The sequence below is a fragment of the Neomonachus schauinslandi genome, chromosome 10 (genome assembly GCF_002201575.2).
Source record: "Neomonachus schauinslandi chromosome 10, ASM220157v2, whole genome shotgun sequence".
Classification (NCBI taxonomy): domain Eukaryota; kingdom Metazoa; phylum Chordata; class Mammalia; order Carnivora; family Phocidae; genus Neomonachus; species Neomonachus schauinslandi.
In genome coordinates, this window is record NC_058412.1 from 119723862 (window position 1) to 119748001 (window position 24140).

General features: G+C 44.7%; 1 protein-coding gene across 1 annotated transcript in view; it reads right to left on the reverse strand.

The window, feature by feature from the left end:
- ZHX3 (zinc fingers and homeoboxes 3) overlaps positions 1-24140 on the reverse strand; it is a 123768-nt gene that overhangs the window by 146 nt on the left and 99482 nt on the right. Inside the window, exon 3 of the mRNA XM_021688967.2 lies at positions 1924-4935. Coding sequence (XP_021544642.1) covers positions 1924-4783 — 2860 coding nt within the window. The 5' untranslated portion in view covers positions 4784-4935. The remainder of the gene's footprint in view (positions 1-1923; positions 4936-24140) is intronic.

Genomic DNA, 24140 nt, shown 5'->3' on the forward strand with positions numbered 1-24140 from the left:
CTGCCAGGAGCCCTGCCTTCCTGCCAGCCCCTTCCCAGGGACCGGGAAGAAGGATGTGCCGCTTAGGGACAGGATGCGGGTTACATCGGGCAGGGCCTGCAGACCCTCCGGCGGCCCAGTGCCGCCGAAGCCCAGGCCACTGCTGGCCCGGAGCCCTGTCCTCATCCGCCCCGTCCTGCCCTTCCCCACCGGCTCTCCAGAACCCATGTTCTAACACCACAGCTGCGGGGGCTAGTGTCCCCATTCTACCGATGGCCTCTACCCCTGCGCTCAACGTCGGCGGGGCTGTTCAGAGGCCTATGGTCCGTGACGCTCGCCGACCTGGCCCTTGCACGGAGGCTGGCCATGGAGAAACCAAGTACAGACACACAGACAAGCGCTTCCTGAACCCAAGGGTTATCTGCTTCAGACAGAAGAGGGGGAGGCCAGAGTGCCACGCCTGCTCTGTCCCGCCGGGGACATCACACTTGGCCCAGCGGTGGATTTAGGAGCAGAGGGGGGTCAGTGCTTATAACTCAAACCCACTCGCCCCACTTCCAGGTTAGCTTTTTCTTTTCTTTTTTTTAAAGATTTTATTTATTTATTTGAGGGAGAGAGAATGAGAGAGAGAAAGAGAGCACAGGAAAGGGGGGAGTGGCAGAGGAAGAAGCAGACTCCCCGCTGAGCAGGGAGCCCGACCCGGAACTCGATCCTGGGACTCCAGGATCATGACCTGAGCCGAAGGCAGTCACCCAACCGAGCCATCCAGGCGCCCCTAGCTTTTTTCTTTTTAATTGTGATAAAATATACGTAGCATAAAAGCTACCATTTGAACCATTTTTGAATGTACGATTAAATGGCTTTAAATACATTCACAAGGTTGTGTAACCACCACCCTATTTCCAGCTACCCAAGAATATACTTCAGTGAAATTTTAATTTAAACAAACAGAAAAAGAAATTTGTTCTAGTTGCCTGCAAGCCAGGGATGGGCATTCCCCAGGGGCACACCCAGTGCTGGAGAAGGTGCCCGAGGCAACCAGCCCTGTGAAGCTAGTCCTGTTTCCTGGAGCCCACCACCACCTGTGAGGTCCTCACTGACTCATGGGGGCCTGGAGGAAAACAAGGTCAAGTCAGGAAATACCGGCCCCAGAACCAACTTCTAAAGGTCCCCAAATCGGAGAATCTGAGAATCCAGATGCTCAGTTTGCATGGACTCCTGGCCATGCTGTGATGAGGCCTCTAAGGAGGCAAACACCCAAGGACAGGGAGGGAAAGGGGAGGCTGGGAACCCGGGGGTCAGGACCCGATACCGACAAAGTGACTTGTCTGTGGCTTTAAAGCTATCTTCGATAAATTATCTTCTAAAGTTTTCTTTCAAGTGCTAATACCTGGGATATGATCCAGAGAAACTGAGGAACAAAACTCAAGCTTTTGATTCCATCTGTCTAAGAGGGAAGATGATTTTCCATTTCTCCAAACCAGAAAGAGCAACAAATGCAAATTACAGGACTTTCACCGTTTAAATAAAAGCACTTGCCACATCTAAAGGCAATCCAAGCTCCTCTTTCCTTTTGCTTGCCATTCTGAGTTGAATTTCCTCAGCAGTCCTGTTGCTCTCTCCTACCGGGGGGTTGTGGTTCTGTCTGACTCTGATGGTGCTTTGACCTATTCTCCCACTCCTAAGAAATATCTAGAAAAGCTTGCACCTTTGTAGGCCCACTATGTTCCTTCCTCTAACAACACAGGAAACACATCATAGTGTAGGTCATATTCCATTATGCCCTAATGGCTTCTGCTGCCAGGTGCCCCTGGAGCAGCCGGCCACTTGGTCCCACTGTCAGGGAGCTTAGGGACAGCAGCTGCCCCCATGGCCCCTCAGGCCAACCCCCCACCCCCCCGCTCTCCCCACAGCGGTTGGTCCCGGCCCCCGTGGGCTCCTTACCCAGCTGAAGTCCAGCCTGGGGACTTGGGGCGTCAAAGGGCTCCGAGCTGGCCTCAGGGGCGCCGGGCTCCCACGACTCACTGTTTTCTGACACCTCCGAATACGCGTCCCCCATCCCTTGGTGAATGGCTGCAGGCTCGCCGGCGCCCTGGTCCTCACTGCCCGTGTCCGCCACAGCCCGGGTCTCCTCGCCCATTTTCTCCGCAAACCATTGCTTGACCTGTTGGGAGCTCATCTGGGTCTTGTCGCAGAGGCTCTGCACGTCCCCCTCACGCAGTGTCTTGTGCGTCAGGTAATAGTCCTGCAGCAGCTCCCGGTTACCAGGGGTGACGACCAGCAGCCCTGGAGGGAAGTTGCCCCGCTTATAGTCTTCATACCACTTGAGCTGGCCGTTCTTCAGGGCGTACCTGCTGTCCCCGAACCAGCGCACCACCTCAGGCCGCGGCAGGCCGGTCTGGGCCATGATGGCGTCATAGTCCTGGGTGCTGGGCCACCGCGTCTGCACGAAGAGCTGGCGCAGCAGGTGCCGCTGCTGGGCCGTCTTCTTGCAGCTCGCTTTGCCGGGGGGCTGCTCGGCCGGCTGGCCGGGCCCATCCTCTTCGGGCTCGCAGGCCCCCGGCCCCGGGAGCTCACTCCTGCCGTTGGCCCCATTGGCCTCGGTGACGCGCAGGTTCTTAAGGTTAATTTTGATGGGGCTGACCTTGCGCTCTGCCAGCGCACGGCTGCCGAGCCCTTCCAGGGGGCCGTCTTCCCCGGGGACCCTCGGCCCCCCGCCCAGCTCCTCCTCTCCCGCCTCGTCCTCCTCCTCCTCTGGAGCAGTGCCCTCGTCAGCCCTCTTGGGGTCCTCGGCGCTCACTCTCTTCCGCCTCTCCGAGAACCAGCTGTCAATCTCTCTCCGGGTCATCTTGGTTTCAGTCCTCAGGCGGTCCAGCTCCTCATCGGGAGGAAGGGGGTTTTGTGCAAAACTGCTCTCCAGGGCTCTGAGCTGCTCGGGGGCTCGCTCCTTGTACTTGGTTGGCGTGAAGTCAGGGGTCTGGTGCCAGGCCTGGCGTCTGGCGGAAGGAGGGGTGGCCAGGGTGGCGGCCGGTGGGACGCAGGGCACCTCGGGGGCCTTGGCCAATGACGGGGAGAAGGGCGCCTCGGGCCCGGGGTCGATGACGATAGCGCCAGGGTCGCCGGGCAGCACGGCCCTGGAGCCCTTCAGGTTCCGGCAGTGGTACCTGCGGTCGCTGAACCACTTGCGCACCTCTCTGGTGCTGAGGCCAGTCACTTTGGTCAGATGCTCCACCTCACTCTGCCCCGGGAACTGGTTCCGACAGAAGCTTCCTTTCAGGGCAGACAGCTGTTCGTGAGACTTCTTGTTCTTGTAGATGCTGGCGTCGAGGAAGGCCTGGGAGGTGATGCTGGGGCAGGCCGTGAGCAGCGACTGGGCCGCGTTGACCACCTTCACTGCCGACGTGGTGTTGGAGCACACCGTGTTGACGGCTGCCACGGTGGGCTGCTTGGGCACCGAGGTGACGGCGGGCGGCAGGGACGAGCTGGGCGCCTGCAGCCCGTTGGCCATCAGCGGCTGAGTGACCAGCAGGCCGCCCGCCGTGCCCTCCGGCTGCCCTACCACGTGGCCCGGGAGGGCGGCCTGGATGAGGTGCTGGACACCGCCGGCGTTGGCGACCAGGGGCGTGTTGAGGACGGTGATCGTGGGCTGGGGTACGGACTGAATGACCGTATTGAACATCTTTTTCCGGGCATCCTCAATCTCCTCAGGGGACCAGCTGATGCCCTGCTTCAGCCTCTGGGCTGTGAACCAGATCTTGAGCTGTTCTTCTGGATACTTGGTGACCACAGTCAAATAGCAGAGCTCAGCTTTGGTTGGGTAGGGGAACTTGTGGAACGAGTTCTTCAGAAAGCTGTTGGAGTCCATGGCCGCATTGTAGGTGGGAATGCTGCTCAGGGGGATCATCACCTTGGGGAGGGACTTGGACGTGGGCAGCGGCTGATGGCCGTGGTGCTGGGCATGCAGGGGAGGCGGCTGCTGCAGGGGGAGGAACTGCGCTATGCCAGCCGGCAGAACCGGCACCGCTCCCAGCAGGGGCCCATTGGCCGCATGCGGCCCTTTGGCCGAGTTGGTGGCTGGCTGACTGACCGGGACTGCCCCATTGACAAAGGGGTGGTCCCCCTCCTTAGCCTCGGTCTCCCCGGCCGATGGGTTTGGTAAGGCTGTGTCACCCACAGGCTGACTGGGGATGTTCTCCTTGAGCGTATGAATTTTTTTGGCTTCGGCTTTGCCTTTCATTATCTTCATGATTGGAGTTTTGGTAATGATGATTTCGGCCTGTCCGTCGGTCCCTTCGGCGTTAGGCTCACTTGATAGGTCAGGAGTACAGGTGCTCTCGGGGACGCTCTGCTCCACGACCACATGATTGTCTGGCTTGGCCACATTCCACACAAAACTGGCTTCCCCCGAGTGACTCTTAGCATTGTGCAGAGAAAGCCCCTCAGGAGTTTTTGCCAGAAAACTGCATTCAGTGCATACAAAAGTTGGATCCTTATTAAAGTCTGTGTGCTCTGAGTTCATGTGTCCCACAAACTGGGTTATGTCCTGGGCTCTGAAATCACAGTATTTGCAGGAATACAAATAGCCGTCCAAAGTGCTCCGGTGCCCGTTGGCCAGGGCGGGGCCGTCAGTACTGCTCGACGTCTGGGCAGCCTCGCTGCTGCCAGCAGGCACTTCAGGGGGCAGCTCCTGCTGGGGGCCTTCAGGTAACGCCTCGGCGGGCTGGGCCTCCGCACTGGCCTCCTGCAGCACCACGGTCTTCACAGGGATCATGCACGGGGTGGTGGATTTCCTCTTGCTGGCCATGGCGACAATCACTCTGGCTGATCAGGGGGTGAGAGCTCGTCCCGTCAAGGGCCTCACAGTGTAAGTTCTAGCTGCTCCATGTGGGCCAAAGAAACAGTTTCCAAGGGCAGTTTTTTCGGTTGTTTGCAGGAAGCAAGTTTTTCCTATTAAACCTAAGGAGGAAGAAAAAAAATGATTATGATCTCTTAGGCTCTGCCGGTGTGCTTCCAGACACCCAGACCCAGCCCGCAGCTTGCCTTCTACCATGGGGGCCTTTTCTCAACAAGTTCACCAGCAGCTTGAATGTGCAGCCCCTCAAACACCAACAAAGTAGTGCCCTGAAGAATGACCTGAGGATGTTCCAATACCACTTGATAGACTTAAGACATATGTTTTGTTTTCTCTTTCCCTCTGTATTCTTGTATTAAGTAACTCAGATTCAAAAACCAAGCAACAACAATAACAACAAAATAATCCTCTTCTGGATCTCCAAATTAATTCTGACCATGTCAGAGTGAGAACAAAACATCCTAGTGTAATTCTTGTTTAAATGTTTGGGCCAACAAGGGTTTTTCTTTTCATAGCCTTCCCACATATGAGAACAAGACACCGCCTCTGCCTCTCCCAAGTCAGGCCCAGAGGCCAAAGTCAGCTGCAGTGTGTACAGGGCAGGGGGGGGGGGCGCCACCGGAGCCGGGCCTCTCTCCGCAGCCTTTCCCTGCCTGCTGCCCTATCACACCCATTCCCAGCACTGAGGAGGGACGGCCTTAGAGTTACTGGCTAGACCCCGGACCACTGTCCCTCAGGCGGCGCCCCAGGTCAGAAGCACAGGGGATCCACAGACCCAGTCTGTGGTACAGCAAGCTGTACATTCCCTCTCTGGGTGCAGCACCTCAACCTGTGGCCTCACCCCAGGTAGGCCTTCTACACATGACCTTGTATTGTGCTGACCTTTTTATTTCCTTTGATGCCTTTATTATTCCTTAAAAAAATTTTTTTTAAATCTTTGATCCGTTTGAAATTTATTTCAAACACTGGGGTGATCGGTTTATTTACATGTAAAATATATTCTTCCATGAGATGCCATGAGAAAAGAGCTTCTGTGGCCCCTATTATTAACATAATATCACCATAATCATCATTACCTTTCTTTTAGCAAATTGTAATGCTAATAATGACTAAAATAATAGTAATTCTAATTGAAAAATCACATTATCATCAGTGTTTAGATTTGATATCAAAATGTGAAGAGAGGGGCACCTGGGTGGCTCAGTCGTTAAGCGTCTGCCTTCGGCTCCTGGGATCATGACCTGAGCCAAAGGCAGACATTTAACAACTGAGCCACCCAGGCGCCCTCTATTCAAGTTCTTAATTACACACAGAAACTATTTTTCTGTTTGCAAGTCTCACCCTGATGATCATGGCGATAAAAAATAATTCCTATCACAAAAACAGCTGGGGTGGGACAAGGATAAACACACCAGACTTCACCACTCATCACCTTTTTTCTCACTGATCTGAAATGTTAGGCACACATTTTTTTTACTTATATTTTAATTGCAAAGATAAAATATCAATATTAAATGAAATGGAAGACCATAAAACTATCTATAATTTTGTGTACCCTTCCTCCTAGTCCAAATATCTTCAAATATCCTATATATATTTTAGTCATAGTGGGCACATGTGTTTTGTTTTTTTATTGAAGATTCCAATATAAACATTTTCATTAAATAAGCTTCATAATGATAATATTCAATAGTTGCCTCATAACGTCACACTATGAACGTAATCACCCTCCTCTGCTACTGAAGAGGCTTCCAAGGTCCCACTCGCACAAGTGACAGTGAAATGACCTCTGGGCATATAGGATGTATTTCTTCTATCCAATTATTTCCTGAGGCTAAATGCACAGAAATGGATTTACCAGCCCAACAAGTATCAACATTTCTAAGAGCCTCTGTATATTATTGGCAGACATCTTAAACCAAGTGCTTTGTGATTCCAAATCAGGAAAACTAACAATAATGCAGTTATGTATCCAGTGAGCAAATCGGATTTTCAGATAAGTCACTGAGGACATTAAATAGAATATCTGAAAGTGCAAGTGACGTAAGAAAAAACAGGTGAGCTGGACTCCATCAAATCAAAAACAGTTGTGCTCCAAAGGCCACCATCACAGAAGTAAAAAAGACCACTCAAAGAATGGGAGAGTTTATTTGCAAATCATATATCTGATAAGGGGCCTGTATCCAGAATGTATAAAGAATGCTTACAACTCAACAATAAAAAGATAAATAACCCAATTAAAAAATAGGTAAAGGATTTTTTTTTTTTTAAGATTTTATTTATTTATTTGACAGAGACACAGTCAGAGAGGGAACACAAGCAGGGGGAGTGGGAGAGCGAGAAGCAGGCAGGCTTCCTGCCGAGCAGGGAGCCCGATGTGGGACTCGATCCCAGGACCCCAGGATCATGACCTGAGCCGAAGGCAGACGCTTAATGACCGAGCCACCCAGGCGCCCCAGGTAAAGGATTTAAATAGAGATTTTTCCAAAAATGATCTACAAATGGCCAATAAGCATATATAAAAGTGCTCAACATCATTAGTCCTTAGGGAAATGCAAACCCAAACCCCAATGGGATAGCACTTCACACCCACCAGGATGGCTTTCATCACGACAACAGATAACGACACGCACAGGTGAAGACGGGGTGAAACTGGAGCCTTCCTATGTGGCCGGTGAGATGTACGTATATTGGCACAGTCGCTCTGTAAATCAGTTTGGCAGTTCTTCAGAAAGTTAAAATATAGAGTTACCATAAGACCCAGTAAGTCCAGTGCTACGTATACACACAAAAGAAGTAAAAATATATTCACACAAACACTTGTACACAGATATTCATGACATCATAGTAATAGCTAAAAGGTAGAAACCACCTCAATGTGCATCAACAGATGGATGAATAGACAAAATTTGGTATGTCTATATAATGGAGGATTATTCAGCCATAAAAAGGAATGAAGTATCATTACATGCTACAACTAAGGTGGAAACATGCTAACTCCAAGTAGGCGGCCCCCAAATGCCACATATTGGGATGTATTTTCCGTCACATAGAAATGCCCAGAAGAGATACATCCATAGTGACGGAAAATAGATTAGTGGTTGCCAAGGGCTGAGGGTGGGGGAGCATGGGGAGTGACTGCTAATGGGTATAAGGTTTCTTTTGGGGTGATGAAATGTTCTTAGTCATGATGACTGCAAAAAAAACCTGTGAATATGCTAAAAACCATTAAAAGGTCAAACCCGAGAGGGGCAGAGGAGCCCTAAAACTCTCAGTTCTGTACAAGAGGGGCATCCTTCCCACTTGTGAGGTCCCTATTCAGGGGACGTCATTTATTTGTAATACTGCCTGACCTCCCCTGGTAATATTTATTTCTGCCCTGGGTAGAGGTGAAGGGCAGTGGTCGTGAACAGAAGGGTGGAGAGGAGGGGAGAGAGGACGCAGAGCCGCCAGCTGAAAGCAGCACCAGCCCGAACGAGGAGACCTGCACTCTCCTGAGGCGGGTGGCCAGCAGAATTCAGGAGCAGGAGAGTGCAGGGCCCCGCCGACAGGGCACCAACACCAGAGTGCCACCACTGAGGTCTGGGATGGGGCTGGGCTTCATCAAGGAAGCGTTAAATCACGTTCCTGGTATTTTACTTGCAAAGACTGGGAAAGTGGACAACATAAAGATGGACTTGATTTGGAGAAAAATTCCCATGTCATTCAAAACTAAGTCTCAAAGTAGCCTCAAACTGTCATTCAAGCCAATGATCAAGGAGAGTAGCACTCCTAGTGATTCTGAGTGGCCAGTGGTTGGCGCGGAAGGCAATGGAAGATAACGGTCATGGGGGCAGTGGCCAGCACAGCCACCGTGGAGTGTTCAGTACCGGAGGAGGCTCCGCATACACATCTGCTCAGTTCACTCCCACCACCAACTCTGGGGCAGGAACTATTATCATTCCCATTTTCCAGGCAAGAAAGGCAAGGCTCAGAGAAGTAGAGTACCTGCCTGAAGGGCACTAAGGGCAGCTAAGGCAGCAGCAGACGCTGCACAGGACCAGGCAGTCCGGCTCCAGGGCCTATAGCCTTAACTACTCCACACACTGAGCTCTCTGAGTAACCACAACACTGTTGGAATAAGGGTCGCAGGACTTTCCAAAGTGATCTTTTCCCCCTCAGTATTTATTAGGAAAATTTTCTTTTTTAAAAAAAAAGATTTTATTTATTTGTCAGAGAGAGAGAGCACAAGCAGGGGGAGCAGCAGGCAGAGGGAGAAGCAGGCTCCCCGCTGAGCAGGGAGCCCCATGAGGGACTTGATCCCAGGACCCCCATGTGGGACTCGATCCCAGGACCCCGGGATCATGACCTGAGCCGAAGGCAGACGCTTAACGACTGAGCCACCCTGGCGCCCCGAAAATTTTCAAACATACGACAAAGTTGAAAGAATTCTTCAGTGAACACCTATCTACTTACCACCTGGATGCTTACCATGGGGCTATTTTTAGCAACATTACCCATTTAGGTAAGTTTGGGTTTATTTGTCATACACTTTTGAAAGGGTATCCAATAAAAGGGTTACTTAAAGGGTAAAGCCCCACTTATCTAGAAAACCATTCGTCCAGAAGACATTCATGGACCAACTCTGACAAATGAGATCTTAATTACCATGTGGAAACACATTGTTTCCTAAGTCAAGCCCTGAGTGACGTGGGCTTGATATACATGCAAGGTTTTACACTGCCAAAGATTCACAGAGAAGGTCCAGATGACAACTGCATGTTCATCATTCTTTATATAATCTTTTTTATACTCTGTCTTGTAATTTTTTTAATGAAATAAGAACAAAAGCATGTAACTTTAAAAAATCTGTCTTTGGGAATTGAGAGAGAATTGATCAATTCACTAAATTAGCGAAGTTGCAGCTAATAATCACTACATTTCAACACTACAAAATATACATGCGGGACTTGAAAAAATATGAGTTTATATTCCTTCTGAGGTAGGAACTGGAAGGACAGTAAGCTCAACAGGACGACTCAAAGGTTTAGAAATGCGACCCTCAGCAGACTCACTTCAAGTCTGGCCGCAGGCCTCCTAAACAGCCCATGATTTATCAGTGAAAACAGGAATCATGGGAGCAGCTGACAGGGTTACAGAAACATAACCACAGTGAGAGATTGGAACATGCTGCTGTGGTTTTGAAAGATCAAGTAGACAACAACACTAGAGGCAGAGAATGTGACTACTACCTGAGACTAGTTTGACAGATGTGGGAATAGTCGAATATTCTATAGTAATCAACTTCATATTTTGGGGGTAGGTACAGTATACTTTATTGATGGTGCATGACAAGGCAGGACTCCCCAAGCCCCTCCCCTTCTTCAGGCATCTGGGATGGAAACTGTGTAGAAGTCGGGGGTTCTCAGTGTGGGGGGTCCTCAAGGTTTCCTGGGCTACACTGAGGACCGGGCTGTCTCCGGCGACTTTAACAGTGACACCCACAGTCTTCCAATTTCATATTCTTTTAAAAAGTCAGAAAACATATTTAGAAGTTGGTCATGTGATATAATAGACCATATGTAAATAAATCTTAACTCATTCCAAAACAAAAACTGGCAGGTAGCATTCCCTTTTTTAAAAAAAAATTGTTAGATGGGGCACCTGGGTGGCTCAGTTGGTTAAGCGACTGCCTTCGGCTCGGGTCATGATCTCGGGGTCCTGGGATCGAGCCCCGCATCGGGCTCCCTGCTTGGCAGGGAGCCTACTTCTCCCTCTCCCACTCCTCCCTGCTTGTGTTCCCGCTCTGGCTCTCTGCCAAATAAATAAGTAAAATCTTTATGAAAAAATGGTTAGCAATATAAATTTACATTGAAATTTATCCTTTTTACTTCCTCTTCCAAAATAGCTCTTTATGTAAAAATTTCTCTCTCTCTCAGAAACAATGAAGAACAGTGAATATCCGCCCTACTCACCCCAAAGATAGCTAGTGTTAACAATCTAGTGTCCATTATTTCAAATTTGTTTTCTAGGCACAGATTACTATAACCACTTTTTTAAAAAACAAAAAATAGAGTTGTATTTTTACACTCATGTTCTGCTCGTTTTCCTCCCACGACAATGGGAAGAGTGTCAGAGTCTACAGTATATCTCACTCTTTTAAACAATGTTCTAATTTATGGAATCATAAATTAGATTTAATTTATGGAATCATAAAATAGATCTAATTTATGGAATCATAAATCTAATTTATGGCATCATAATTTACTTCACCAACCTAGCTGTTAATAGACATTTGCATTTCTCCAGTTTTTAAACTATTACAAGCAATGGTTCAGTAACTGTCCCTGCATATATTTTTGTGCCTTTGAGAATTTCTGAAATTCTGAATTTCTTACAAGAATTTCTGACCAGGGAGTGAGTGCCTGGGTGGTTCAGCTGATAAAGTATCCAACTCTTGATCTCAGCTCAGGTCTTGATCTCAGGGTCATGAGTCCAGGCCCCGCATTGGGCTCCCATGGAGCCCACTTAAACACAAAACAAGAATTTCTGACTAGTAAAATATTGTTAGGAAAATACAAGTTCCCTGGGGCGCCTAGGTGGCTCATCGGTTAAGCGTCTGCCTTTGGCTCAGGACATGATCTCAGGGTCCTGGGATCGAGCCCCGAGTCAGGCTCCCTGCTCAGCGGGGATCCTGCTTCTCCCTCTCCCTCTGCTGGCTCCCCTGCTTGTGTGCCTGCTCTCTCAATCAAATAAATAAATAAAATCTTAAAAAAAAAAAATACAAAGTTGCCCTCCAAATAGATGCTGATTTTCACTCTCACCACCACAGAATGAGAGTGCCCTCACTACCACTGCATATTATTACTATTTCCAGTCTTTGCTAATTTGGTACATAAAAAACTGGTCACTATGGTTTTAACTTGCATTTCTTTATAGGCATGGCTGAGAAACTTTTCACTTATCACTGACATTTTGTAATAAATTTTTTTTTTGTCCATTTTTCTATGGGATTTTGAGAGTCCTCCATCTATTTTTTTTTAGTTCCAGTATAGTTAGCATACAGTGGTGCTCTATTAGTTTCAGGTTACAATACAGTGATTCGACAGTTCCATATAGGACTCGGTGCTCATCATAAGTGCACTCCCAACAGTTTTCCCCATCCCCCCACCCACCTCCCCTCTGATAACCATCAGCTGTTCTCTATAGATAAGAGTCCGTTTTTTTGGGTTGTCTTTTTTTTTTCCTTTGTTTTGTGCCTTACATTCCACATATGAGTGAAATCATATGGCATTTGTCTTCCTCTGACTTATTTTGTTTAGCATTGTAGAGAGTCCTCCATATATTAAGGAACTTGGCTCATCTGTCACAGATGAAGCTGCGGTTTATACCAAGATTGCAAGAGCATCTTAAATATTAGGAAATTTCTTTCTTTTTTACTATTTTTTTAAAGATTTATTGATTTATTGATTTGACAGAAAGAGATAGTGTGTACACAAGCAGGCACGGGGGGAGCAGGAGAGGGAGACGCAGGCTCCCCACTGAGCAGGGAGCCCAATGTGGGGCTCGATCCCAGAACCCTGAGATCATGACCCGAGCCAAAGGCAGACACTTAACTGAGTGAGCCACCCAGGCACCCCAATATTAGGAAAGTTCTAAAAACAATTAGTTTCATTAATAAAGGAGAAAAACCAAAACAGCATTTAATAAGATTATACCCTCAATTTTGTATTGTGGTGAAAACCATGTAATATAAAATTTACCATCTCAACTACTTTTAAGTGTACAATAGAGTTAACCATATGCACTTTCTTGTGCAACCAATCTCGAGAACTCTCTTCATCTGCAAAACTGAAATTTATACCCACTGAACAAAAATGGGTCCCCTTTCCCCCTCCTAACTCCTGGCAACTACCATTCTACTTTCTGCTTCTATGAGTCCAACAACTTTAGATACTTCATAAAAGTAGAAGCATGCAGTATCTGTCTTTGTGTGACTGGCTCATTTCACTTGGCATAATGTCCTCAAAGTTCATCCATGTTATACTAATTGACAGCATTTCCTTCCTTTTTAAGGCTGAATAACATTCCATTGTACACGTATACCACATTTTCTTTATCCACACATCTACTGAAGAATATTTAGGTTGCTTCCATGTTTTACCTATTGTGAATAATGTTGCTATGAACATGGGTATACAAGTATCTCTTCAAGTCCATGCTTTTGTTACTTTGGAATATATACCCTGAAGTAGGTTTGGTGGACATGCAGTAATTCTACTTTTGATTTTCTAAGAAACCTTCATAATATTTTCCATAGCAGTTACACCATTTTACATTCCCACTGCAATGAATTTCTCTACGCCTTCGCCAACACTTGTTATTTTCTGTTTGGAAGTTTTTTGATGGTGGCCATCTTAACGGATGTGAGGGGATATCTCACTTGGTTTGATGTGCATTTCCCTAATGATCAGTGATGGTGAACATCTTTTCTTATACTTGGCCATTTGTATAGCTTCTTTGGAGAAATGTCTATTCAAGTTCTTTGTTCATTTTTCAGTCAGGTTCCTTTTTGTGTTGTAGGAATTCTTTATATATTCTAGATACTAATCGTTCTCAGATACATGGCTTGCAAATATTTCCTCCTATTCCATAGGTCACCTTTTCATTCTGTTGATTGTTTCCTTTGAGGTGCACAAGTTTTTAAGTTTTATGTACATAGTCCCATTTGTCTACTTTTGCTTTTGTTGCCTGTGCTTTTCATGTCATATCCAAGAAATCATTACCAAACCAATGTCATGAAGATTTCCCTTATGTTTTCTTCTTGAAGTTTTATAGTTTCAGCTTTTATGCTTAGGTCTTTAATCTATTTTGAGTTAATTTTTGTATATGGTGTGAAGTAATGGTCCAACTTTATTCTTTTGCATACAGAGATCCAGTTTTTCCTGTACCATTTGTTGAAGGGGCTACTCTTTCTCCACTGTGTAGCCCTGGCACACCTGTTGGGAGTCATGGAACCATATATGCAAGACTTTACTTCCGGGCTCTCTATTCTGTTCCATAGATCTATGTCCATCTTTATGCCAGTACCATACTGTTTTGCTCACTGTACCTTTTTTTTTTTTTTAAGATTTTATTTATTTATTTGAGAGAGAATGAGATAGAGAGAGAGAGCACAGGAGAGCGGGGAGGATCAGAGGGAGAAGCAGACTCCCAGCCGAGCAGGGAGCCCGATGCGGGACTCGATCCCGGGACTCGATCCCGGGACTCCGGGATCATGACCTGAGCCGAAGGCAGTCGCTTAACCAACTGAGCCACCCAGGCGCCCCTCACTGTACCTTTCTAATATATTTTGAAATCAGGATGTATTAGGCCTCTAGCTTTGCTTCCCTATCTCAAGATTGTTCTGGCTACTCAAGGTCCTTTGAGATTCCATATGAATTTTAGGATTTTTTTCCCTATTTCTGGAAAAAAAAAGAAGCCATTAGGATTTTTAATAGAAATTGCACTGAATCTGTAGATGGCTTTGAGTAGTATGGGCATTTTAACAATACTAATTCTTCTAATCCATGAACATGAGATGTCTTCCCTTTCATTTGTCTTCTTTAATCTCGTTAGGCACTGTTTTGTAGTTTTTAGTGTACAAGTCTTTTGACTCCTTAATTAAGTTAATTATTCTATTCTTTTGATGCTGTTGTAAATGAGACTGTTTTCCTAATTGGATTTTTCACTGTTAGTATACAGAAACACAACTGATTTTTGCATGTGGATTTTGTGTCCTACAACTTCGCTGAATTCTTTTGTTCTGACATTTATTTTTGTGGAATCTTTACACAGTTTTATACATATATGATCATGTCATCTGTGAACAGAGATAATTTGACTTCCTTTCCAAGTTGGATGACTTTTATTTATTTACTTTTTTGACTAATTGCTCTGCTAAGATTTCCAGTAGTATGTTGAAATAGTAGTGAGAGTGGGCATCCTTGACTTGCTCCTGATCTTTTTTTTTATGTTATGTTAATCCCCTACATTACATCATTAGTTTTAGATATAGTGTTCCATGATTCGTTGTTTGTGCATTAACACCCAGTGCTCCATGCAGAATGTGCCCTCCTCAATACCCACCACCAGGCTAACCCAGACTCCCACCCCCCTCCCCTCTAGAACCCTCAGTTTGCTTTTCAGAGTCCATCGTCTCTCATGGTTCGTCTACCCCTCCCGATTTCCCCCGCTTCATTCTTCCCCTCCTGCTACCTTCTTCTTCTTCTTCTTTTTTTTTCTTAACATATATTGCATTATTTGTTTCAGAGGTACAGATCTGAGATTCAACAGTCTTGCACAATTCACAGCGCTTACCAGGACTTGCTCCTGATCTTAAAGGAAAAGCTTTCAGTTTTTCACCATTAAGCATAATGTTAGCTGTGGGCTTTTCATATGTGGCCTTTATTATGTTGAGGTAGTTACCTTCCTAGTTTGTTGAGTGTTATCATGAAAGGATGTCTAATCTTTTTTTTTTTTTAAAGATTTTATTTATTTGACAAAGAGATAGAGAGAGCCAGAGAGCACAAGCAGGGGGAATGGCAGAGGGAGAAGGAGAAGCAGGCTCCCCACTGAGCAGGACTTGATCCCAGGACCCTGGGATCATGACCTGAGCCAAAGGCAGATGCTTAACCAACTGAGCCACTCAGGTGCCCCAAAAGGATGGCTAATCTTATCAAGTGCTTTTTCTGCATCAATTGATATGATCATTATGGTTCTGATCCCTCAGTATGTTAATGTGGTATATTACATTGATTTTCATATGTAGAACCATCCTTGCATTCCAGGAATAATCCCACTTGGTTATGGTGCATAATCCTTTTAACATGCTATTGAGTTTGATTTACTAATATTTTGTTGAGCACTTTTGTATCAATAGTCATCAGGGAGATGGTCAGTAGCTTTCATGTAGTATCTTTGGTTTTAGGATCAGGGTAATGCTGACCTCATAAAATGAGTTTGGAAGTGTTCCCTTCTCTTCAATTTTTGGAAGAGTTTGAGAAGGTTTGGTGTTAATCATTTTTTAAATCTTTGGTTGAAATCTCCATTGAAGCTCTCTGGTCCTGGGCTTTTTTGGGAGCTTTTTGATTACTGATTCAATCTCCTTACTAGTTATAAGTCTGACAAGATTTTTAATTTCTTCATGATTTAATCTTGGTAGGTTGTATGTTTCCAGGAATGTATCCATTTCTTCTAGGTTATCCAGTGTGTTGGCATATAATTGTTCATAATGGTCTCCTCTGATCTTTTTTATTTTTGTGGCATCAGTTGTACTGTCTTCTCTTTATTTCTAACTTTTGTTATTGGGTTCCCTCTCTTTTTTTGTTGTCTGGCTAAAGGTGTGCCGATTTTTTTTAAAGTGTGTGTGAGGGGCGCCTGGGTGGCTCAGTCATTAAATGTCTGCCTTCGGCTCAGGTCATGGTCCCAGGGTCCTGGGATTGAGCCCTGCATCGGGCTCCCTGCTCCTCGGGCAGCCTGCTTCTCCCTCTTCCACTCCCCCTGTTTGTGTTCCCTTTCTCACTGTGTCTCTGTCAAATAAATAAAATCCTTAATAAATAAATAAATAAATAAAGGGTGTGTGGAATTTTGTTGATCTTTTAAAAAAACGAACTCTGTTTCATTGAATTTTTTCTATTGTTTTTCTATTCTGTATTTTATTTTTGCTTTAATCTTTGTTATTCCCTTCCTTCTGCTAACTTTGGGTTTAGTTCATTCTTCTTTTTCTAGTTCCTTGAGGTGTATCGTTAGGTTGTTGATTGGAGATCTTTTTTTTTTTTTAAGATTTTTATTTATTTATTTGACAGAGAGAGACACAGCGAGAGAGGGAACACAAGCAGCGGGAGTGGGAGAGGGAGAGGGAGAAGCAGGCTCCCTGCTGAGCAGGGAGCCCAATGCAGGGCTCGATCCCAGAACCCTGGGATCATGACCTGAGCTGAAGGCAGATGCTTAACGACTGAGCCACCCAGGCACCCCCTTCCTTTTTTTTAATGTAGGCATTTATGACTATAAATGACCTTCTTAATACTGCTTTTGCTGCATCCATAAGTTTTGGTATGTTTTTCTTTTTTTTTTTTTAAGATTTTTAAAATTTTATTTATTTGACAGAGAGAGACACAGTGAGAGAGGGAACACAAGCAGGGGGAGAGGGAGAAGCAGGCTCCCCGCTGAGCAGGGAGCCCAGTGTGGGGCTCGATCCCAGGACCCGGGAACCATGACCTGAGCCGAAGACAGACGCTTAACGACTGAGCCACCAGGCGCCCCCATGTTTTTGTTTTCATTTATTTTAAGATATTTTCTAATTTCCCTTGTGATTTCTTCTTTGACCCATTGGTCGTTGAACAGTGTGTTGTTTCATTTCCAAATGTTTGTGGATTTTCCAGTTTTTGCTATTGATTTCTTGTTTTATTTCATTGTGTTTGGAAAAGACACTTGGTAAAATCTCAATCTTCTTAAGTTTGCTAACACTTTGTTTTGTGTCCTACTATGTGATCTATCCCAGAGAATGTTCCAGGTACTCTTGAGAAAAAGGTGCCTATTCTGTTGTTGAGTGGAGTGTTCTGTGTATGTCTCTTAGGTCCACCTGGTCTATAGTGTTGTTCAAGTCTAAACTCTCCTTCTTGAAAAGATTCAGCAAATGAAGGAAATGAAGGAAAAAAGAAGGAAATTTTCTTAGATAAAGGATTTCTACCAGAAACCCCAACAAACATTACACCTAATAGTGAAATATTCAAGTCAGGAACAAGGTAAGAATTTCCACTATCATTACTTAACATTGTAATGGGATCCTAGACAGTAAAATATGATTTTTAAAAATGTGAGGGACAAGCAGTAAAAAGAGAGAGAGAGAGAGATGAGACAAATTGGTGTTATTTGCACATGAAGAGACTGTCTAGTGAGAAAGTCTACTCAAAAACTATTGTAACTAATAAGAGGATGGGGTAAGATGATGAGACACATTTGCAAAACACACACACACACACACACACACACACACACGAACCATTAAGTTTCCCATATGCCAAAAAGAATCAATTAGAGAAGGAAACGGGGGGTAGGGGTGGGGAGAAGAGCCCACTCACATAAACCACCAAATGCAGAAATGATCTCAGAATAAACCTCTGTAAGACATGTGCAAAATCTTTATGACAATAACTACCAAACTTCAGTAAGAACAAAAAAGAGCTAAATAAATGGAGAATCACAGCGTATTCCTGGAGGCAAAGATTCAGAATTATGTAGATGTCAGTCCTCTCTAGGTTAATCTCTAAATTCAGTAAAATTACAATCACAATCAAAATGCCACCAGGTAAAGCAAGTATTGTAAAATGTTAATGGTAAAATCTAGGTGGTGAGTATATGGATGTTCATTATAAAATTATTTCAGTTTTTCTATATGTTTGAAAATTTTTATTAAAAAATGTTCGAGGAATTTTTTTATGGATCAAGATTTTTTATGGAATTTGACAAGCTAAATCTGAAATTCCTCTGGAAGGAGAAAAAGCACAAAACAGCTTTAAAAGTTTTGAAACAGAGCTATTTAGAAGAACTTGCTTTACCTGACAGCAAAACATATATTAAAGCTTAATTTTTTTTTTTCCCCGTTTGAGACAGAGAGGTACAGAGAGAGAGAGCATGAGCAGGGGGAGAGGCAGAGGGAGAGGGAGAAGCAGGCTCCCCGCTGAGCCAGGAGCCCGATGTGGGGCTTAATTCCAGGACTCTGGGATCATGACCTGAGCCAAAGGCAGACGCTTAACCATCTGAGCCACCCAGGTGCCCCAAAGCTTGAGTAATTAAAATAGTGTATTACCAACATAAGAAATGGTAAACGGATGAACGGATCATCCAGCTACACTTCGCACATACGGGATTTTCAGAGTATGAAAGCAGTGATATTTTTAAATAAGTTGGGAAAGACAAATTAATAAGGATAAGGACAACTAAGCTCAATCCTAACTTGCATTTTAAAGAACAATAATTTCCAAGTGAATTTAACAAATATAACAAGCAAAATTGCAAACATATTAGAAAAAATACAGTAAAAAACTTAAGTTTTGCTGAAAAATTCCTCCTGTGCAAGACTGAAAACCTAGAAACTGCAAAAGAAAAGGTTGATTTGACTTCATAAATGCTACAGATTTTTGAACACTAAAGGAAACCATTAATAAGGCTTAAGCACAAGTTGTTGGACTCTTGATTTCAGCTCAGGTCATGATCTCAGGGTTTTGAGATCAGCCCCCTGTTGGCTCAGCAGGGAGTCTGCTTGGGATTCTCTCTCTTCCTATCCCTCTGCCCCTCCCCCGCTCACATGCCCACTCACTCACTCTCTCTCTAAATAAATGAATCTTTCAAAAAAAAAAAAAATGAGGCTCTTCTTCCTTCCTCACAGATTGGAAAAATCAGAAAAACAGACCTGGCCGTATTCATGCACCACTGGTGAGAGTATAAATTGGTGAAATTTTTATGGAGGTCAACTTATTATTTTTTATTTTTATTTTTATTTTTTATTTTTTTAAAGATTTTATTTATTTATTTGAGAGAGAGAATGAGATAGAGAGCATGAGAGGGGGGAGGGTCAGAGAGAGAGGCAGACTCCCTGCTGAGCAGGGAGCCCGACGTGGGACTCGATCCCGGGACTCCAGGATCATGACCTGAGCCGAAGGCAGTCGCTTAACCAACTGAGCCACCCAGGCGCCCTATTATTATTATTTTTAAAGATTTTATTTACTTATTTGACAGAGCGAGAGAGCACAAGCAGGGGGAGCAGCAGAGGGAGAGGGAGAAACAGGCTCCCAGCTGAGCAGGGAGCCCAATGCAGGGCTCGATTCCAGGACTCTGGGATCATAACCTGAGCCGAAGGAAGAGGCTTAATGGACTGAGCCACCCAGGCGCCCCTATGGAGGTCAATTTAGCAATAGCCATCAAAACCTGAAAAGGTCTCTCCTTTATCTAGCCATTTCCCTTTGAAGAACCTACATAATCTGATGAAGTACAAAAAAACAGGTACATGATTGCAAAGATATCAATCAGGTCATTCACTGCATCAGTTCATAGCACAAACAATGTCCGTTAGTTGGGTGGTGATAAAACAAACAACAGAACTAGCACTAGGAAATGAAATGCAGCCATTTAAAAGGATTAAGACCTATGGGTATGGATGCAAATATATTTCCAAGACTTTTTTTTAAAAGATTTTATTTATTTATTTAATTTATTTGAGAGAGAGGGAGCACGCATGTATGCACAGGCAGGGAGAGGGGCAGACGGAAAGGGAAAAGCGGACTTCCCACTAAGCAAGGAGCCCGACAGGCAGCTCAATCCCAAAACCCTGGGATCATGACCTCAGCCAAAGGCAGACGCTTAAGCAAATGAGCCACCCAGGTGCCCCTCCAAGACATATTTAATAAACTATGTAATATGCTGCATAATAAAATACATTTCATTGTATAAAAAACAATCTATGTAGACTTCTATTTGTTTGAATAGAAAGAGCATTTAAAAGAATGAAGAATAGGGGCTCCTGGGTGGCTCAGTCAGTTGAGCGACCAACTCGGTTTCGGGTGGGGTCGTGATCTTGGGGTTGTGAGATCAAGCCCCACATTGGGCTCTGTGCTGAGCATGGAGCCTGCTTAGGATTCTCGCTCTTCCTCTCCCTCTGCCCACCCTCTTGGGTGTGCACGCTCTCTCAAATAATAAAAGAACAAAGAATAAATACTGATCCATTAAACAGTGAGTGACTTTATTAGGAAGGAGAAGAACATTTACCTTTTTTTTTTAATTTACGCTTTCTATATTGTTTGAATTTATTATAATCATGTGTTGCTTTTAATTAAAGACTATCAATAAGAATTAAAATACATAAAATTAATAGTGCCAGTGAGCAGTACACCCTGCAATTGGAGTGGCCAGCATATGGGGCGGCTGTGAGTTGCTCTCATTTAGAGCTGAGAGGTTCAATGTGACATGAACCATCTTGTGTGCGCAGGACGGGTGCCCAGGCTTTGTCAAAATGGAGCCCCCACCTGGTATCACTATCTTACCATTTACTTGGCAACCTTGCCACGTGGAAGTCATTCAACTAGAACAATAAATGATAACTGCCATGGATTTACCTATACCAGGGAGGTGGAGGGAATGTGACCACTCACTGTTTTCAAATATCAGTTTCAATCCATCAATGGATTTGACCACTTTGTAGAACCACTGACACCCTGAAATCCATAAAGGCACAAATGGAGGCAGAATCCTTGGAAATGCAGACTTTTGACAATTAAAAATACCCTACTTACAAGCATCCTAAATATCACACATTTGTGTGAAGTTGCACACAGTAGCTGAAAAAAATCAGTGACACCACCCCCCCCCTGCACCCCATGCACCAGAACTGCCAAAAAGTTGTTCTGGTGCCAGATGAGCAAACAAAACAAAACACCCAGCCTGTTCTCATATGAACACAGTCAGGGCTATAAAGTGATAGAATGTGTGAATACCTTTCAGAATCACTGTTTGGCACGAGTCAGGCGATCCCAATAGTGGGGATTAGTGGCTGGTACTGTGAACCACAGCCATAAACTCTGAATTAAATCAATGGGTTCAATCTCAAGAGACTTCTGCCGTATAAGACAACACCACACACAAGAGGATCAATTTGCACTCATGGCGCCACGGCTATGCTGGAAAGAATGGCTGCGAAATTTCCATGACCAACTAGGAAACTGGATTTACTACAATTTTATCAAAGTGCTTCATAGCCTGCAAAGTGCTTTCATTTCTTTTGCTCCATCCCCATAGCCTCCTGAGTTGGTTATTATTACCCCTTCCCCCATCTTAGCATTGAGGAGCTGTGAACAAGAAAGGGAAGGTGACGTGACCAACATCACACAGTAGATTTATGGATGAGCCTGATATCCTGACTCTAAATCCTATGTTGTTTTTTTGGGCCACATTCACTCTGAATACCAACTGAATAATAAACCCACTACCTATAATTAGTTTTACATTATTAATTATATTATGTTGAGCCTTCTTACAGAGGGCTCAAAGGTTTTACAAGCTGATTGATTCCAGTGTTATTATTTTTTAAAATTACAATGACTTGACATTGTAAAGGCTACCATGATCCTTAATATATGTAACATTCTCCACTGTCAGAAGAGGGGATGTATTATTCACTCTTCTGTATGCCTAGAGAGTTCTGTTACAGGGGGGCCAAGTGATTAGACCAAGCCAGTCATCAGGAATCTATAACGAAAAGAACACAAGGAAACCGTCCATCCTCAGGAATGTGTGTGGGCAGGCCCTTGGCAGGCCAGCACATATGCTGGCTACAATTATCAGGTTCCACTGAAACAAAGAAAGGAGTTACAAAGAATTCAAGCCTGTTTCTAAGCCGGAATCCTCAAGTGTCAAAGCAACACCAAGCCCAGAGCTGGCCTCGTTTTATTCTCTGGATATGTAAGGATCACAATACTTTCTGCATTTAGTAATCACCCTACAGCTGAGGGCTTGGGGCTAGAGCTCTCTACTTGTTTTTCCCCCTCCAACAATTCTTGTTTCTGTCAAGTCACCAACAGAAATAGCCTGCTCCAGTCAGATGTTATCACTTCTTTGGTGAACACTAATTTATTCTTTCTCAGGCTGAGAAAGGTGATCATAATATAAATAGAGTAATCAGAATTAAAGGGATTTTAGAGACCACATATTTCAACCATGCATCTTTGCATGAGTCATCTTGAAAATATCACTAACTGGTTAGGAAAGCCTATGCATGAATACTTCCAGAGACAGGAGGATCAGCATCAGTACTACTGAGGTTGAAAAGATGTTGGGAATGGCTCCTTGCAGTAAGCAAAGAGAGATATCCTACTTGTAGGTTTTGCTCTCTAAATTTTTCACTCAAAAATAGTTGACTTACTACGTGCTAGTAAGTACCATGTGCTAGATACGGGGTATACAAAGATTTTTAGAAAGATGCCACCCTGCTCTTGAGATGCTGTTTGCTGTAACTATGAGGCTCTCCACCAGTATCCTGGAGCTTGCTCTTCTTTTGGACACACTGGATTTCCCTGCTCACCTGAAGACAGATATAACCAATGAAATGCAGGCAAGTGTGCCATCTCTAGGAGAAAGCTTTAAGAGAAAGTACATGGTTTGCCTCACTATTTACTCTTTGGCCCGCAACTGGCAGTGTTCCAGACTGTGGCTACTCTGTTAGTGTAAAGTGAGAACAAAAGCTGACCCACAATGTACATATCGTGTGAGCCAGAAATAACCTTTGCTGTTTGAAGCCACTATGGTTTTTGGAGTTCCTTGTTACTACAGCATAATTCAGCCCATCCTAACTGATACACAGTATAAGGGAAGCCTGAATAACAATCAAGCAAGATCAAACAATAAGCCAAGCGCTGTAGTGGAGGCATGCACAAGATTCAGTGGGGGTAGAGGAAAAGCCATATCACCAATCTCAGTTATCTAGAAGATTTGGCTAAGGCCTCACGGAAGAGTCAGTCTTCGAATTAGAAGTTCAAGGATGAGGGGCGCCTGGGTGGCTCAGTCGTTAAGCGTCTGCCTTCGGCTCAGGTCATGGTCCCAGGGTCCTGGGATCGAGCCCCGCATTGGGCTCCCCGCTCCGCGGGAAGCCTGCTTCTCCCTCTCCCACTCCCCCTGCTTGTGTTCCCTCTCTCACTGTATCTCTCTCTGTCAAATAAATAAAATCTTAAAAAAAAAAAAAAAAAAAAGTTCAAGGATGAGCAGATACTGTTGAGAAACGAGTATTCCAGACAGGGAACACTCTGTGGAGGCACAGAGGGAAGAGAAAACATGGCGTGTTCGGAGAGCCACAAGGAGCTCGGTTTTGCTGGAGTATGCAGTCTGAATGGGGTGGGTTTACCATGAAACTGAGGAAGCAGAAGCTTTGGGGACCCTGACTGGCATGGACACCTTCAATGGCCTGTATCTACATATTTTATAAATTTATGCTTCTATTCTTTATATTTATATATCCTTTATACTTATATTCTAGGACCTCCCTCCTAATGTTCAGGTTCCACAAAAGCTAGATGTGCTTTGGATGGGGCAGAGTGGAATAAGGAAATGATTACAGGTCTACAGAGAAGATCTGTAGACCTATTAATCTTCCACATGACACCTTTTCAACATCTGAAACAAAGAATAATGTTCCCTAGTACTCTTTTCCCCCAAGCCAACCATCCTTGTTCTTACACTTCGTGTCACAGGTTTGGAATGTCTGCACCACCCCACTGCTTTTCTCCGAATATGCTCTTGTTTGTTT